The sequence below is a fragment of the Natator depressus genome, chromosome 1, assembly GCF_965152275.1.
Source record: "Natator depressus isolate rNatDep1 chromosome 1, rNatDep2.hap1, whole genome shotgun sequence".
NCBI classification, from domain to species: domain Eukaryota; kingdom Metazoa; phylum Chordata; order Testudines; family Cheloniidae; genus Natator; species Natator depressus.
This window is the reverse complement of record NC_134234.1, coordinates 298,489,017-298,507,827: the sequence shown is the minus strand read 5'-3', so window position 1 is coordinate 298,507,827 and position 18,811 is coordinate 298,489,017. Positions and strand designations below refer to the sequence as shown.

Below are 18,811 nucleotides of genomic sequence, written 5' to 3'. Positions count from 1 at the left end.
CAAGGAGGCCTGTGCTCTTGTGGAATGTATCGTTAGTGTGGGGCCGGTACTTTGGCTAAATCATAGCATGCCCGGATACAGGACGTGATCCACAATGAGACCCTCTGCAACAAGACCGGGAGTCCTTTCATCCAGTCTGCGACTGCCACGAACAGCTGGTTCGACTTACGCAATGGCTTCGTGCATTCAATGTAAAAGGCCAGGGCTTGTTGAAAATCCAGGGAGTATAGCCTTTGTTCTTGGCTATCTGTGTGAGGCTTAGGGTAAAAGACAGGCAGAAAAATGTCCTGGTTGGAGTGGAATTGAGATACAATCTTTTGGAGAAAAGCCGGGTGAGGCCTAAGCTGCACCTGTTTCTTATAGAAAATGGTGTAAGGAGGGTTGGAGGGGAAGGCTTTAAGCTCCGACACCCTCCTTGCTGAAGTAATGGTGACTAGGAAGGCCACCTTCCATGATGGGTAGAGCAGCGAAGAAGTCGCCAGGGGTTCAAACAGGGGCCCCATTAGTCTGGAAAGGACCAGGTTGAGGTCCCACACCAGGATTGGCTGTCTGATCTGGGGGTATAGCCTGTCTAGACCCTTCAGGAAATGGCTAACCATCGGGTTGGTGAAGACAGAACACCCAGCTGCTCCCGGGTGGAAGGCAGAGATGGCTGTCAGGTGTACTTTGATGGATGATGCCGCTAGGCCCTGCTGTTTTAAGTGCAGTAGGTAGTCCAGGATAAGCGGTATGGACGCCTGCATTGGAGGAGCGTGACCCTGAGATCACCAGATTGCAAACCTTTTCCACTTGGCCAGGTAGGTAGCCCTGGAGGAAGGTTTCCTGCTACCAAGTAAGACCTCCCTAACAGACTCAGAGCACATGAGCTCCATAGGGTTTAGTCATGAAGACTCAAGATCGGGATGGTGAAGGCTACCGTGGTCTTGGGTGATCAAGTCTGGGACCAGGGACAATGTGATTGGGGCATCCGCCGACAGCTCCAGGAGCATGGTGTACCAGTGCTGGTGGGGCCATGCCGGTGCTACCAGTATGACCGCCACCTTGTCCCTGCAGATCTTGAGCAGAACCTTGTGGATGAGTGGAAATGGTGGGAACACGTATTACAGGGGGTCCGTCCAGGGGAGGAGAAATACATCTGCAAGGGAGCCCGGACTGTGATTCCGGAAAGAGCAGAATTGAGGGCACTTCCTGTTGCTCCTTGTGGCAAACAGGTTGATCTGGGGAACTCCCCACCCCCGGGAAATGCTGTGTATTACATCCAAGCAGATGGACCACTTGTGATTGTGGAAGGATCTGCTGAGGTAGTCCGCCAACTCGTTCTGAGACCCTGGGAGGTAAAACGCTTCCAGGTGAATAGAGTGGGCTATGCAGAAGTCCCACAGGTTGAGGGCTTCCCGACATAGGGGAGAGGAACGAGCCCCTCCCTGCTTGTTTATGTAAAACATGGCAGTTGTGTTGTCCGTCATGACCTCCATGCAACTGGGCTTGGAAGGTTTGATACACTTGTCGGACCACCCTCACCTACTTGACGTTGATGTGGACTGAGAGCTCGTCTTGAGACCAGAGACTTGCACCTGTAGTTCTCCCTGGTGAGCACCCCATCCCAGCGCCGATGCATCTGTTACCAGAGACAGAGAGGGCTGGGGCTTGTTGAAGGGGACACTCCCGCATACCTCCTGCGGAAATGTAGAGTATGTAGAGACTCAATAACCTGCACCAGAAGGGTGACCACTGTGTCCAGACTGTTGCGGCCCGCACAGTAGGCCAACACCAGCTAAGCTTGGAGAGGCCTCAGCCTCGTGTGCTGTACCACATATCTACATGCTGCCATGTGGCTGAGGAGCCGCAAGCAGCCCCTTGCTGTGGTAGTAGGGTGCCATCTGAGGCTCTGTATGATGTCTGTCATTGCCCAGAAACAAGCCCCCAGCAGGGACGCCTTGGCCTGGCCCGAGTCCAACACTGCTCCTATAAACTCTACCCTTGGTGTCAGGGATAGGGTTGATTTGTGCTCGTTGAGTAGGAGACCTAACCTGTCGAAGGTGGACCCCACAAAGTTGACTTGTGCCTCCACTTGGCCCCTAGAATGCTCCCTGCACAGCCAGTCATCAAGGTATGGGGGTATACCTGCACCTGCCTCCAGTGGAGGAAGGCGGCCACGACCAACATGCACTTGGTGAACACTTATGGGGCCATAGACAGGGGAGGACCTTGAATTGATAATGGTTGTGGTTGACCACGAAACTGAAGAAACTTCTGTGGGCAGGACATATCAAGATGTGGAAGTACATATCCTTGAGGTCGAGGGCGGCATATCAGTCTCCCGGATCCAGAGAGGGGATAATCGTACTTAGGAAGACCATGCAGAACTTCAGCTTCTTCATGAAGTTGCTGAGGCCTCGCAGGTCAAGGATGGGTCTGAGACCCCCCTTGGCTTTGGGGATTTGGAAATAACGGGAGTAGAATCCCTTGCCCCTTAGCTCCTGAGGAACCTCCTCCACTGCCCGTGCAGTGAGGAGCGTTTGGGACCTCCTGTATAAGGAGATGCTCATGAGAACGGTCCCTGAAGAGGGACAGAGAAGGGTGGTGGGAGAGAGGGGAGGAGCAGAATTGAAGAGAATATCCCACTTCTTCTGTGCAAAAGACCCAGTGATCTGATGTTATCTGGGACCAAGCACAGTAAAAGTGGGACAGACAGTTCAGGAAACAGGGATGAGGATCCAGTATGTCGACTGGTGTGCTGTCCTTGGGCGCATCTTCAAAAGGCCTGCTTACAGCCTGATGAAGACTGCGCTGGGCCTTGGCCGGGTGGAGGCTGGGAAAGCTTACACCAGCCGTTCCTGCCACGCTTCCTTGAAAAGTCCCGCCTACACAGGGGAGGACAGAAGTGCTGCGTGGTCTGCGGCTTAAAGTATTTGTGTTGGATAGCAGGGGTATGCACGCCCAATGATTTTAGTGTAGCCTGCAAATCCTTTAGGCTGTGTAGCCTGTAGTCTGTTTGCTCCGTAAAAAGGCCTGTGCCATCAAATAGCAGGTCCTGCAGTGTCTATTGCACCTCTGGGGGAAGCCCGGACGCCTGAAGCCATGAGCTTCTCCTCATGGCAATGCCTGAGGACAGGGTGGGTGCAGCCGAGTCCGCAGCGTCCAGTGAGGCCTGTAAAGAGGTCCATGCCACTGCCTTGCCCTCATCCACTATGGCCCCAAACTCTGCCCTGGACTCCATAGGTATTAGCTCCTTGAATTTCAACATGGAGTTCCATGAATTGAAATTGTACCTACTCAGGATTGCCTGTTGGTTGGCAATCCTGAGCTGGAGCCCCCCCAGTCAAGCAGACTTTCCGGCCAAAGAGGTCCAGCTTTTTAGAGTCCTTGGACTTTGGGGTAGGACCCTGGTGCTCCTGCCTCTCTTGCTCATTCACCGCGGCCACCACCAACGAGCAGGGCTGCGGGTGAGTAAACAAATACTTGTACTCCTAAAAGGGGACGAAGTACTTTCTTTCCACTCCTTTTGCAGTCAGGGAAATGGAGGCAGGGTCTGCCACAGAGTTTTAGTGGTGGCTTGGATTGTTTTAATGAGGGGCAAAGTCACCCTCGATGGCCTCTCTGGGGCCAGGATGTCCACCATTGGATCCTCTGGCTCAACTACCTCCTCAGCCTGCAGCCCCATCTTGCAAGCCACCCTGCACAGCAGGTCCTGGTGCACTCGACTGTCAATCGGGGGCAGTGTGGAGGAGGAAGTCCCCGCCACCACTTTGTCTGGGGAGGATGCCAATGAGGCCAGAGGAGGCAGAGGGCATTCCTGGACCTCCGGATCCCTGGAAGCGTCCTGCTTGGTACGTGGTCCTCGGCACTGACTGCGGGCTCGGTGCCGGTGACAGGTCAGGATCTGGATGCATCTGTTTAGCCCACACCGATGTTGTCTCTCAACCTCAAGGAGTGGGACAACTTGCAGCTGTCGGGGGCACTCACGGTTGTGATTCCACCTAATGCGAGCCCCTGGAGTAAGTGCCCTGGGCTTGGTGATAGGCCCAAAGTGTCCAAAAAGCCCACTGCACAAGCCCCTGCCACTGCACTTGCCATGGTACCACCCCCATCTCCTGCCTCTTGTGACGGTCCGACCTGCGTCGGCTGCGTCGTGAGTAGTAGGACTCTGCCTCCGAGTCCAACGATGTGGATCTGGAGCGCGAAGACTACAGCGGTGCCGAGCAGGGCAGTGCCGTGGATGGGTGCCGTGAGTGTGGTGCCGGAGAGTGGTGCCGTGATGGAAAGCCGTGCCACATGGCCGGTGCCAGAGAATGGTGCTGCTGGGACGGTGCTGCAGTAGCACCAGGGCACAGTGCCACAGAAACAGAGTTGGGGACCGGCGCTACAGAGATGGAGATGGAGACTGGTGCTGTGCGAAGCGGTGCCACAGGGAGCAAAGCCTGGGGGATGGTGATCTCATCATCACTGCAGCGCCAGAGGTCTATTTCGACTGGCAGGGGACTGTGGAGTCGTCATGGCAATCAAGTCCCGAGTGGCCTCAAAAGTGTCTGGGTTGGAGGGGAGTTCTAGGTCCTCTACCTGGCACTCATGCTCAGGAGAATTCACTGGCACCAGACTCAACGGCCCCCCTTGCAGGGCCAAAGTTGATGGTGCCGACTCCTGTGCTGTCGGCGCCGGGTGCTCCTGCGTAGGACACACTCCAGCAGCACTATCCTATGTGGCAGCTCTCAGCGTGGGCAAGCACCCCCTGTTTGTCTTTGTTTGATGCATATGCGGCACCAGGGAATGAGAGCGGTGCCATGCTGCCTTCAGTGCTGGGAAGCATCGGTGCCGAGTGTCTCTATGGCCAGAGTCCTTCCTTGGCACCGTCTCATGCATGGAGGCCAGGGCACTCTGCATGGAGGAGCTCAGTGCCGGGTCCTGCCGGCCTGGGGTGGTTGAGGATGAAGGGTTGTCTCCAACAGGATCTGTTTGAGCCTGAGGTCCTTCTTCATCTTTGGACAGAACCCTTTGCAGATCTTGCACTGGTCTGTTTGGTGCGCCTCCCCGAGACACTTGAGACAACAGTCGTGAAGGTTCCGCAGGGCTCAAACTCTTGGGATCGAGGCGTGCCCCGAACTCCAAAGGGGAGCAGGAATTTGGAGTGGGGGAAAGCTCCCACTCCTACAACAACTGACAATTAACACTACTAACTAAGAACTTTAGATATTTACAAAAACTAAGCTAAGACTACAAATTAGGGGAGCACTTGCGAGAGCAAGCAACTGCAGTTCCAACGACCGTCACTGGCAGTAAGAAAGAACTGAGGAGGCGGTGGGTCGGCAGGGACCTATATTCACCGCCATGAAGGCGCCACTCCAGGGGATTCCACAGCCAACCCAACAGGTGCTGCTAGGGGAAAAACCTTCTGACACTGTGCACACAGCGCACACACACCTAATTGGAATCGACATGAGCAAGGACTGGAAGAAGAATGTGGTTTCTCCTTCCAAAGTACTTTGAAAGACAATGAGAATTCATTTATATATCAGATAAACAAAGCTATCAAGCTAACAAGAGACAGTGTGGCTACACCCCAGCAGGGAAGAGAAAATTCATCTGAGACAGAAGGGGGGAGGGCCAACCCTCAAATAAGCAATGGAATCAAATGAAAAATAAATCCTGACATTTGAGAATTATAAAAGTGAGCCCTAATTTTACTGAGAAATTCTGTCAGCTGCCCCAAGCACGGCTGGGGCTCCACTCCAGCTGTCAGCCCCAGGGCAGCTGCTCCCCTGCCAGCCTGGGAAGTATGAGAGGGGACTCCACTGCAGCACATGTGGAGTCCCCTCTCCCAGGCATGGGGAAGGTGAAGAACCCTAAAGAGGGCTGCAGAGAGGTAAAAGCTGATGGAGTGGGGAGGCTGTATTGATGTCTGGTTCCGAGCAGATGAGGTGAGTGCTGGAGGGTGAACTGAGGGCAGTGGGGGTCGATGGGGTAGGCGGGCTGAACTGATGGGGTGGTGATGATGGGAACTGGGGGACTGAACTGGCGGGGGCTGAATTAAGGGGGGTTGGGTGGGAAGAGAATTAATAGGGGACTGGGAGACAGGACTAATTGCTGAGCAGGAGATGGGCAGATATGGGGAGGGGAAGGGAGCGTTTCTGCAACAGGAGCCAAAAATCATCTTATCCAGTACATGTGAGAGAGTGGGCAACACTAACTGTCACATGCACGTGCCCTGGGGATGGGCAGGGGGAGTTCAAAAATCAAGAGACTGACCTAAAAAACACAATATCATCCTTTTTTAAAAATGTCATGATTTTTAGGCCAATCTCATGATTTTGGGGAGTCTGACTCATGATTTTTGATCTCTTGACGTTGGCAATACTGTAGGAACAACACAGCTATAACAACACTGCATATAAGTGTCTTAGGCACTTCTGAAAATGTTATCCTGTGATTTGTATACAGACCCAACTTTAATTTCTAAACTAAAACAAACAGATTCACACACTGCATCATCCAAAGAATTGACACCTAGTACAAATTATATTGAAAGAAAACTATGGTTCTACTCTAAGAACACTAAAGAAATGGGGTGGGGGGGGAGAGGGGGAATCAGCAGAGGATTAATCCTCAACTATCAAATCAAATAAGAGCACTTTCTCTTAATGTGGTATGCTGTGATGGAACTGACATGTTTGATACTTAACAGACCATTTCCTTTACTTTGTGGGCTTGAGCAATATCTTTAACATTCCTTTAATGCTATTTTGCTAAATGAGTTACATTGCACATATCATGCTTAGTAAATGTAAGTCTACTGTGACGGGGCAAGGCCAGATGGCTATAGAAAAGTAGTGGGTTGTTTTTTTGAAGCAGAAAAAAAGTTTTATTTGTGTAACTCTTACAAAGAATCACCAAAGAGGATAAAGCAAAACTATGCAACAAAACAAGAGCAAACAGAAGGTATAACACAGCAGCCTTCAGGAGGGAGAAGTGTTCAGGCTAGCCTGGGCCCAGAGCGGGGGGGCTTCCTCAACATTCGTGGTCTTCCACCCTCCTGAGTTACCTGCTGGCCTAGAGCGGGGGGGCTTCCTCGACACTCGTGGTCTTCCACCCCCTCGAGTTACCTAGTGCCACGCCCAGTGTCACCGATTATTCCTCTCCTGAGAGTGCCCGACAAGATGGGCACGGCTGCGGGGTGGGCGGTTTGGGGTGGGGGGGATTACACCCACGTGTTATAGGACCCCTCCTAGGTGACAATGATGATGGTATCCACAGTGGCAACGGCTGGGGCTGAGGTCTCTCGCTCTTCCCCTCAATCAAAGGGTCAGACGGAGGGAACCAGACGGGGCCACCGAGCAGAGAGAAAAGTAGTGGGAGATAGATATATTAGCTCCAGGCTAAACAAATCCCTGGTACCAGGTTAAGTGAAATGGAAGCTGCTCCAGGTCAATTAAGACACCTGGGGCCAATTAAGAACTTTCCAGAAGGCAGGGAAAATGCTAGGTTGATTGGGACACCTGAAGCCAATCAGGGGCTGGCTGAAACTAGTTAAAAGCCTCCCAGTTAGTCAGGTGGGTGTGCATGTCAGGAGCTGTGGGAGGAAGTTGTGCTATTGGAGAAGCTGAGCAGTACACACCATATCAGGCACAAGGAAGGAGGCCCTGAGGTAAGGGCGAAGTGGAGCTTGAGGAAGTGAGGGCTGCTGTGGGGGAAGTAGCCCAGGGAATTGTACATGTAACGTTTCTAAAAGGTCAGCTACCATAGGGTACTGATACTATTAGGGTCCCTGGGCTGGAGCCCAGAGTAGAGGGTAGGCCTGGGCTCCCCCCCACCTTTGCCCCCTGATTAATCTCTGAGACTGGGAGACAACAGAGACTGTGCAAGGAAGGATAATTTCTCCACCTCCCTTGCTGGCTTATGATGAAAATGGCTCAGTAGACTGTGACCTTTGTCTCTAGAGAAAGAAGGGTTACGTGGAGGGTCACAGTGAGCCTCTGAGGCTAGCTAAATCCACCAGGAAACGCGGGACCCACAGAGGCAAGGACAGAGCTTTGTCACACTACATATAAAAATGTTAGCTGTTTTCAATTCAATGCTTTTAAAAAATACATTACATTTTCTATGCTTTCCTCCCCACCCATTTTTAAGTAGTCCAGTATTCATCTCCTGGTCTCCTCTTCAGTATCTCCTTTCCATTGTTCAACTGTTTTCTGAATTCAAATTTGAATATCACTTCCATGCAGATAACATTCAACTGCAGATCCCTTTTACTGCTTTGGCTGTTTACTATCAGCCTGTATTAACTCATCATTTCTTTGTTCCATTATAATTTATTTCTATTCAACATTTCAAATATTTATATCCCACAAATTCTCTAAGAACACTCTCCATCATTTCACTCCTCTTCAAAAATCAAATAGTACATTCAGTCCTATTGCCAGGAACTAAGACTCACCCCCAGTTCTTAGGAACTTAAATTCATCTTCAGTCCTCTTATCTTCCACCTTTCCTAAGTTTGTAAGTATTTCTCTTATCTCCTCTGAAACAACTTCCACATCAGAAAATATTTTGACTACTCCTTGGAAAAAACCTCATATGCAAGTTTTCATCTCCCTTTGCCTAGTATCATTTCATCTTTTACGTTCTCTCTAAATCCCAACTTTCCAGAGTTTAATCAGTTCAAAATGCAGTGGCTCATCACACCAATGCATCCTGACAAATTATCATGGATTTCCTATCAGCTTCAGAATTTAAGAAAGAAAAAAATCTCCTTTGAAGAGCTACATTCATCACAGGATCAACAATGGCTTCCTTTTTCTTTTGGAGATGGTTGTGGCAGTAAAAAAATGTGTAACCTCTTGTCAGCCAAGGACACCTGTCATGGGGTCTATACACCCCATCATGGTTCACCAGCTAAAGAGTAACGAAGCACCTGCCTGCCTGCTCAGCCAGACCTGACTAAGTCCCATAGCAGCTGTAAGGACAAGAGGGCTGCAAAGTAAGAGGGTGTGGTGGCTGCTAGAGAGGCAGTGGGACTGCAGAGAGAACCCCTCCAGTAGACTGTGAGAAACTGTCTGAGAAGCCAACACTCCAAAGAAGGAGATGCAGGACAAGAGGCTGAGGAAGCCTACAGAGGAGGAGAGGTAGGAAGCAGTTCAGGTAACAGCAAGGGACTGAGAAGGACTGGTTCTGGCTGTTCCAAACAAGGACCCTGAGCCTACTTATTCCAGCCAGTAACTTTTGGAGAAGAAGGCCCTTAAGTTAAAGCCAGGAGACATAGGGCTGATTAGCCCTTGCTAGAGCCTTGGCATTTCTAACTCCCTACCATTCTGAAAGTACGCAGCTCTGATAAATCTTGAGTTTGGTTTTGGTGTTGTATGTTGATGATTTCCAGACTATACTTAAGCTCCTGAAGGTGTTCCTGGCTTTTATTGATTTTGTTCCGGATGTCCTGGCTTGTTCCACCATCCTGGCTGATGGTGCTGCCCAAGTATGTGAATGTTTCTACATTGGTGAGAACATAATCCTCTATCCGTACCTCTGGTGATGGTGAGGCAATATTAAAGGTCATGCTATCTGTCTTATTGCAGTTGATTTTCAGTCCAATTTGCTGGCTGAATGCATTGAGTCGAGTTGTTTGTTCTTGTATATGGTGTAGGGTATGTGATAGGAGAGCGACATCATCTGCGAAGGCCAGGTCTTCAAGGAATGAGAAGAGTGTCCCTTTAATGCCTCTTGACATGTCTTCTGTTGTATGCCGCATTACCCGATTAGTCGATGGCAATGTTGAAGAGGATTGCAGACATGACACACCCTGATGTACTCCTGTTTTGACTTCAAAACTGAGCTCACTGTGATCAACACCACATGTAAAGTTGGAATAGAAGCTTTTGATGACATTGATTATATGGAAAGGAATTTCATATGCCCGCAGAATGTACCATAGGCTGTCCTGTGAATGCTATCAAAAGCCTTCTCAAAGTCTATGAAATTTATGTAGAGTTGCCGTTGCCATTCTAAGCACTGTTCTATTATGTTTCGTTGAGTGAAGATCTGGTCTGTGCAGCCACACGCTTTCTGGAAACCAGCTTGCTCTTTTCTGAGAATGCTATCAGCTGCCTCTGATACACGCTGGACTATGATCTTACACAATACTTTGCTTGGTACAGATAAAAGTGTGATACCATGCCAGTTATTACAATCGCTGAGAGTTCCTTTCTTTGGTATCTTCACTATAACCCCACTGGTCCACTCATCTGGCACTTTCTCTTTCCCAGACTGATGTAAATAGAGGGGCCAGGATAGATGCTGCTAATTTAGGATTTACCTTGAACAATTCTGCATTTAAGTTATCCTTTATAGTGCAGAATGCTGGGGAATGAGAAAGTATGACATGTCCAAACTGTCTTCATTCCATACAACCTGCCTCAGAAAAATCCTCCATATCTTTTGGCCCAGAACAATCTCAAACCAAGATCTATTGACACAGTGCAGCCAACAGGATCTGACCACCATCATTGCCAGGAGGTGTTGGAGAGGGATTGGTCCTGTGCTTCGGATGGAAACTGATTCCATCACCAGAGTAGCAATAAGATGGACACCTGAAGGCAAGTGAAAATGAGGCCGCCCGAAAACAACATGGCGAAGAGCTGTGGAAGCCGAGCTGAAAAACCTGGGGCACAGCTGGGGAACGACTGAAAGACTTGCCAGAAAAAGACAGAAGTGGAGGAGCTTTGTCACTAACCTAAACACCAGAAGCGTAATAGGAACATGATGATGATAATGACCATTCTGACAGAGACTATTGAGAACCCAGTCAGGAGGGGTCGAGTCATAACAAGGACTTGATAAACATGGAATTGGGTGTGGTGGCATAAGGGGGATGGAGCCAGGTTGGTGTAGCTCCCCATTTTGCCATAAGGGGGCACTAACAAAGACCCCATATTACAACACCATAGTAAGTAAAGTACGTTCAAAAAGTGGATGGTGCTGCCCAGAAAAGGAGCGTGGCCAGGAATGAGAATTCAATATATCCCACTCAGCAGCAACTATATATTTTCTTTTTATGTACCTGTTCTGTTCTGTGTCGGTTCTGACACCGTGGCTCATTGTTGCAGTATCTGAGCACCTTCTACTAATGCATTAAGTGACATGATTAATATCTGTCACATGTTGTTTTCTCATCTTCTCCCTAGGGAAAGAATGTGTGTGGGTAGTGGAGCATTTCATTTTTGGTAGGGTTTGTTTTTTAGAACCAAGTATTAGTAGATACTGCAGAGAAGATGCAGAATCAGGACTGAAAGGTGGGAAGGGCAATGCTCTATCTTAAGTAGTCAACAATATGGGACCAAATTCAGCCTCAGAATTAGCACTGACAGCAATAAAAGAGCTTCCTCTGCTTTCGCCACAGCTCAGTTCGGTCCCATGTCTGAGCCACAGTCCTTTTTTTTTTTTTAAACACAATATGAGACAGATAAGTTAAACCAGATGTCACTTACCTTTTCATGATCTTTATTCTTCCCTAAAAACTGTGGATCCCCTGTTGCCATAAGAGAATTTTTAATAATTCCCTTTATGATCAAAGTGGAAATATGACAAGGCTTTAGTTTCTGGCTGCAGTTTAAATCAAAAAGCGCTTTCTTCTTTTCTTTCATTGTGTTCCAAACAAGAGCACGAACACAATATACATCCTAGAAAATAGAAAGAATAACAGTGACTTCAGTTTTCTATATCCTGGAAGACTACTCAGGACTAAATTATGGCTACACTAAAAAAGAGAATGGGAACAAGGGGCCTCTCCTTCCAATTTCTCTGTAGTTAAGGGGTCTGAGCTAGCACAGCTAGTTAGTTATTGCCAGCAGACGGCATATGTCTGGGCAGAATAGAGAGGCATGATACAACACTAACACCATGGGAAGCACCTTTTCTACTAGCAGAGTAAAAGTAGATGCACATTATACCTTACAAAGTTGCTCTTGCTCAGGTGATGCACCTCCTCCTCTCATTCTCTGTATGGCTATGCCTTTATGAGGCACAATTTTGCTTACAGCCTCTAAACTCAGACTACTGCACAAAAGTTGTACCAGAGCCTTAGAGTTCTTATGAACACTTCTGTATGTCACCATTGTTTGAATTTTACTACACTGTGTGTACTAACCCTTCACTACTGATAAAACTTAGAGTTTATCAAAACTGTTGGAAACTATCTCACTAACAGCAAGGTATAGTTTTAAAAATGGGAAGTATGAACAGCTGATCTCTGGCTGAAACACAGACCAGATCTGCTCTCTAAGGCAATGAGAATGAAGCAGGTCACTGATGATGATACAGTAAGCAACGGTCATTGCAGTAACATCCATCAAATACATTAATTACCTACCAAAAGAATACAGATAACAGAAATAAATTGCAACAAAACATTTTCCCAAGACCAATGTCTCTTGTTTTAAAAATAAAACTTCCAGCTCTGCTGTGACAGTTATACAGAAGCAACAGACCATACAGAAAACTGCCATCTGATAACAGTAAAGCAAGGTGAAAAGTTATGAATACTGCTATTGATTGGCTAAGAATTATGCACACAGCTAGACTGTGCTAAAACACTCTGTTGTTAGTTACCCCATTTCTCTCTTTGATGTGTTCTCTTGACTTGTTTGTTCCATCCACATATTTGTCTTTCAGACTGCAGGCTCTTTGGGACAGGGGCTGTCATTTGCTATTTGTTTGTACAGAGCCTAGCACAAAGGGGCCCTATTTGGTTAAGGCCTGTGTGACCCTAAGAGCCCCTCAATGCCCATTGGCAGAGGGCCAACACTCTGCTGTCATAATATGTACCTAAAAGTGTCAGGGAAGGAATCATATGTAAACTGATGATGCACTGGTCCTGAAAATTATTGTGGGATTATCTATGGGTTGTGTGTGTGTGCTGGAAATATGTTCTTAAAGTGTGTTTGGGAGGCAGTGACTGCACCAAGCCTGGACAAAGGAATGTGGACTTACCTGTCTGACCGGCTTGATTACAGGCACAGGACAATGAAAGTACATTTACATATAAAGTACACAAAGCAATCAAGCTAACAAGCAGAGGAGACAACTTAGCACACCAGGGCACCTTCCTGGCTCTTCAGGCAAGAGACAGGCTTTGGGTAATGTAAGGGAAGCAAAAAAACACATTTTAGTTATCCATCACTTAGAGGACATAGGGTACAGCACCCTCAAGCCTGAGAAAGTTGGATCCCCCAGACTGGAGGGCTTGAGATGCTGGTAACTTGATGGGAGTAAGAAAAACTGCTTAGGCAAAGATTGAAACATGATAAAATTAAGTTTTAGTAACTAGAAAGCATGTTTTTATTTTGTTTTATTTGTAACCAGGTCTGTCTTTTTTCTTTTGTTTGGTATCACTTAAACTTCTATTATGTAATAATAAACTTTGTGATGTTATTGACGTGAACTGTGACCGTATAGATCATTGTTGCAACCAGGGTCCTATGGTTGCACCAGGTCTTGTACAGAGGAGGTCAACTGGGGTGTCTATGGAAAGGTTGTAGTTTGCTGTTTATGACTGTGCTGTCAGGATGTGTGTATCATTTTTGTATTTGAAGTTATGAATATTGGCTATGTACTTGTATCTCAATGTGTTTGATTCTAAGTAGCCTCAGTGAAGCATTTGGTCAGCTTCTTGAGAAAGGACTATTCTCAGTAAATGCTCAATTAAGAAACGCTTAACTGACAATGGACTTTGGAGACGCCAAACCACATCTGAGCTTTCCTGGGAACATTCAAACTAACATGTAAACAATGGCGTCAGCCTGCAAAAAGCTGAATCATTCATGGACATGTGACTTGCCCAGGTGGCTACAAACTCCATCTTTTTGCTGTGATTTTGCACAGGAGACCAAAGGGGTTTTCGCCCACAAGAGAGAGAATATAAAAGGCCCTGGAAACCGCTCCATTTTGTCTTCAGCTGGCTCAAGAGATGGCCTCTCTACCCCAAAGAGATGCCTGAAAGAAACTAGAACAAAGGACAGTAACTACAGGGGTGGAAGTGATTGCTGGACCCACATTAGGAAGGAGTCCAATCTGTGAAAGAAGCTTACTGGAACATCTCTGGGGTGAGATTTCATCTGTAATCAGTTTCCTAATGTATTAGGCTTAGACCTGCGTGTTTTATTTTATTTCATTTGGTAACTTATTTTGTTCTGTCTGTTTTTACTTGGAACCACTTAAATCCTACTTCTTGTACTTAATAAAATCACTTTTATTATTGAACCCAAAGTAATTAGTACCTGGGGGAGCAAACAGCTGTGCATATCTCTCTATCTGCGTTATAGAGGGCGGACAATTTATGAGTTTACCCTGTATAAGTTTTATACAGAGTAAAATGGATTTATTTGGGGTTTGGATCCCAATGGGAGCTGGGTGTTAGAGATAGGAACACTTCCTAAGCTGTTTTCAGTTAAGTCTGCAGCTTTGGGGCACATGGTTCAAACCCTGGGTCTGTGCTGGAGCAGACTGGTACGTCTGGTTCAACAAGGCAGGGTTCTGGAGGCCCAAACTGACAGAGAAAACAGGCTCAGTGGTAGTCTCAGCACACCAGGTGACAGTCCCAAAGGGGTCTCTGTGACCGAACCCATCACCAACTTATTCTTGTTTTGTTACAAAACCATGTCAGAGCTGTATATTAAAGTGTAGTGTGAGTCTTCAACTAACCTAACAGGTTGGTGTGTGCTCTGTCTCTTTCGAGGTTGCAAACTCAGTAATTTCTGTGAATGTCCAGTGAGAGGGACTAGGGAGACGTCTCTGGGGAATTCAGGAACTGAGGTTTCACTGACTGTTACCTGCAAAGCAAGGTTTAGATTGGCACAGTCTCAAAGAGGCAGACAGACTGGTGTATCAGAGAGCTGACAAAGCTTAGCAGCAGCTAAACTCTCACTTGCTGAGGCAGAGGGGTAGCAGAGAGGCTTACAGTTCTGGATATCCTGAACAGAATGTCTCAGCCTGTAGGTGCTACCATAATATAAATGTTAAACAACAAATATTAATAATACTCTTTAAAAACATTCTGTATTATTCAAAGTGGCCTTGATTCTGTCAGAGCAATAAGTGGAAGAGCTGAACCATTGGGCCCATTGTTGCTTAAGTAAACGTGATGTTGCTCCAGCCCAGTTTTAAAATATTGAGCTATACAGAGACATTTTCCAAAATACCACTCAATTTGTCACTTAAAATATTCCCAACATTTTACACAAATACCTCCCAACTGTAATGTCACTAGTTAAAAAACAATGCTGCATGGAGGCACATACTAAGATGCAGGCTCTTTCATATATGTCAAATTTGACAGTTCCTACACCAAAAAGCTAGGGCCCAGTACTACAAGGGGACTTAAGCATTGTTAAGCCTAGCTTTTAGGCCCTTAGAAAAATCACAGGAGCAACACTGCAATCCACAAAGTCTGAGTTAGGTGCTTAGACTCCTTGTACAATGAATGGGGAAAGGAGAGGTGCTTAAGATTGGAATCCATACAAGCCAGTACACTAGGCATGGAGCTGCCTAAACTAGCCAATGGGAGATGCTGCGGAAAGAGGTTTGCCCTAAACCCCACCCCTCTCCTGGAGATAGGCACGTAAGCCTAGACTGAAGAAAGGCACCTATTTCTGCTTAGTGATCCACAACTGGGAAAACCTCCCCTGGAGTTAGGCAGCTTAGGGGCCCAAGTCTTTTCTTGTGAGAATGACTTAGGTGCCTTCCTCTCCACACAAAATAGCCAGAGGAATATATGATGATAGTTGTGCTGCCTTTACCCCACACCTTGTAACTTTTATGCAAGTGATTAGAAAGCTCATCTAGGACGGGGGAGACCCAGGTTCAATTTTCCCCTCCACCTGAGGGGGGGGAAGTATTTAAACAGGGTTCTTCCACATCACCCCAAAACATGTTCTTAACCACTGAGCTGGGGATATTCTGATGATACAAAATTATTAAAGATAGTTAAGACCCAGGCAGACTGCGAAGAGCTACAAAAGGATCTCTCAAAACTGGGTGACTGGGCAACAAAATGGCAGATTAAATTCAGTGTTAATAAATGCAAAGTAATGCACATTGGGAAGCATAATCCCAACTATATACATATAAAATGATGGGGCCTAAATTAGCTGCTACCACTCAAGAAAGAGATCTTGTGGATAGTTCTCTGAAAACATCCACTCAATGTGCAGCGGCAGTCAAAAAAGCAAACAGAATGCTGTGAATAACTAAGAAAGGGATAGATAATAGGACAGAAAATATCATGTTGCCTCTATATAAATCCATGGTACCCCCACCTCTTGAATACTGCCGAGGTGCAGATGTGGTCACCCTACCTCAAAAAAGATATACTGGAATTGGAAAAGGTCCAGAAAATGGAAACAAAAATGATTAGGGGTATGGAAAGGCATCTGTATGAAGAGAGATTAATAAAACTGGGACTTGAAAAAGAGACAGCTAAGAGGAGATATGATTGAAGTCTATAAAATCATGACTGGTGTAGAGAAAGTAGATAAGAAAGTGTTTTTACTATTTCTCATAACACAAGAACTAGGGGTCACCAAATGAAATTAATAGACAGCAGGTTTAAAACAAATAAAAGGAAGTATTTCTTCACATAACGCACAGTCAATCTGTGGAACTCCTTGCCAGAGGATGTTGTAAAGGCCAAGACCATAACAGGGTTCAAAAAAGAACTAGATAAATTCATGGAGGAAAGGTCCATCAATAGCTATTAGCCAGGATGGGCAGGAATGGTGTCCCTAGCCTCTGTTTGCCAGAAGCTGGGAATGAGCGACAGGGGATGGATCACTTGATGATTACCTGTTCTGTTCATTCCCTCTGGGGAACCTGGCACTGGTCACTGTCAGAAGACTGGATACTGGGCTAGATGGACCTTTGGTCTGACCCAGTAGGGCCCTTCTAATGTTCTTATGATGTGGGGCTCCTTCAATCTTTCCTGTTCAAACTGTTCCACTTTTGATAAATACTTAACCATTGCAGCATGGGAATGGCCAGGCTCGCTGACGGGGGGTGGGAAATGGGGCAATTGCCCAGGGGCCCGGGCGGGCCTGAGGGCTCCTATGCGTGCAACCACACTGGCCAATCGTGCCAGCCTGGGGCCCCCCACAAAAGAGTGGGGCCTGGAGCGGTCACGTGCACCTGGGAGTGACGGGCAGTCCAGGAAGTGATGGATTCGCCCTGGGCTCCGCCCCCACACGTTCGGCTCTGGCCCTGGCCCTAGGGCCTGGAATTGCTGTCGGCGGGCCTGGGAATGGCCTGTAGGTCTTCCACCTCCCAGCTGGGTGCCCTAACCACCCAGCTATAGAGTCTCTCTCTTTTTCAGTGATGATTTAAGTATTTATCCAAATTGGAACAGCTTCAGCAAGAGACACTGGGTAGCCTCAAATCAGAACACCACATAGCTCAGTGATTAGGATATTTTCCTGAGAGATGTGGGAGACCCCTATTCAAATCCCTTCTCTCCATGAGGCAGAGGAGGGAACTGAACTCGGGTCTCCCACATCTCAGGACAGTTCTCTAACCACTGATCTAAACATTGTAAGGTTGGTTTGCACGCGCATAGAATCACACACGACATTTTGAATGGGAACTGATCCAGTAAGCAGCCTCTGAGTACATCTACCAGATTGTGCTCCACAGGTGACACAGGCAGAGGGGTGCCTATCTTCCCGTGGTTTCTGGATCACTCTGTGGCTTTGCAGGAGACCGGTATTCAGATGCCTAGAGGGAGGCAGCAGTGCACATGCCCAGAGGCAGAAACATAGGCACCTAGGGAACTCTTACCCAGAAAATGTAGGCACCAACTTTAGATGCCTACTGGGCTAGATGGCAGCTGAGTGGAGGTTTTGTGGATCTCAGTGAAACCTAAAACAGGCACTTGATGGCCTAAATCTTGGGTTTAGGCACCAAAATATCTTTGTTAATCAGGCTTTACAGCCTAAGAGATAAGCTATAACAAGTGGATGAGACAAGCAAGTCAGCACAAAGTCTCAAGGGGAAAAATGAGGTAACAGGAATAGGATATGATAGGATAGGAGTGGCTTGGTCATTACGCATATTGAATCTATTTCCCTAAGTTAAGTATCCTCAGACCTTCTTGGCAACTGTCTAAACGGGCCATCTTGATTATCACTACAAAAGTTTTTTTCTCCTGCTGATGACAGCTCATCTTAACTAATTAGCCTCTTACAGTTTGTATGGAAACTTCCAACTTCTCTGTATGTGTATATATATCTTCTTACTATATGTTCCATTCTATGCATCAGATGAAGTGGGCTGTAGCCCATGAAAGCTTATGCTCTAACAAATTTGTTAGTCTCTAAGGTGCCACAAGTACTCCTGTTCTTTTTGCGGATACAAACTAACACGGCTGCTACTCTGAAACCAGGAATAGGATATGTTAGCACAGACTAACTTTGTGCACAATTTCCAGAACAAAGGAAAATTACATATGAATAAAACCATGTCCAATGTGTATTAGGGGCCAGTTCATGTCATTATTACTTACAGGGTTCAAAGGGTCTAACTCAACAGCCTTGTTAGCGTCATCTATTGCTTCTTTCAAACGATCTAAAAACGCAGAAAAAAAGAGCACAAAATAAAAGTTTAAGAATCATTTTTCTATGACCAGCTATATTTCATAAAGAACCCAAAGCATTAAATGCAATAGCATCATTATGTAGTACTGATACTGTTGATTATGACATCTTCTAGACATGATCCGCTGGAATCCTTCTTCTTCTATGCCCTTCCAAAGACTCTGCATTGCTCTGACCTTGCCTAAGAATGA

The 18,811-nt window shown here is 46.9% G+C and overlaps 1 protein-coding gene across 3 annotated transcripts in view; it reads right to left on the bottom strand.

Annotated features, from left to right (window-relative positions):
• Positions 1 to 18,811, bottom strand: part of LOC141980730 (uncharacterized) — a 122,198-nt gene that overhangs the window by 85,332 nt on the left and 18,055 nt on the right. For all 3 annotated transcript variants that reach the window (XM_074942261.1, XM_074942260.1, XM_074942259.1), the window contains exons 5-6: positions 18,530 to 18,591; positions 11,472 to 11,663 (exon numbers count right to left, since the gene is read on the bottom strand). In XM_074942261.1, the coding sequence (XP_074798362.1) occupies positions 11,472 to 11,663; positions 18,530 to 18,591 (254 nt within the window). The remainder of the gene's footprint in view (positions 1 to 11,471; positions 11,664 to 18,529; positions 18,592 to 18,811) is intronic.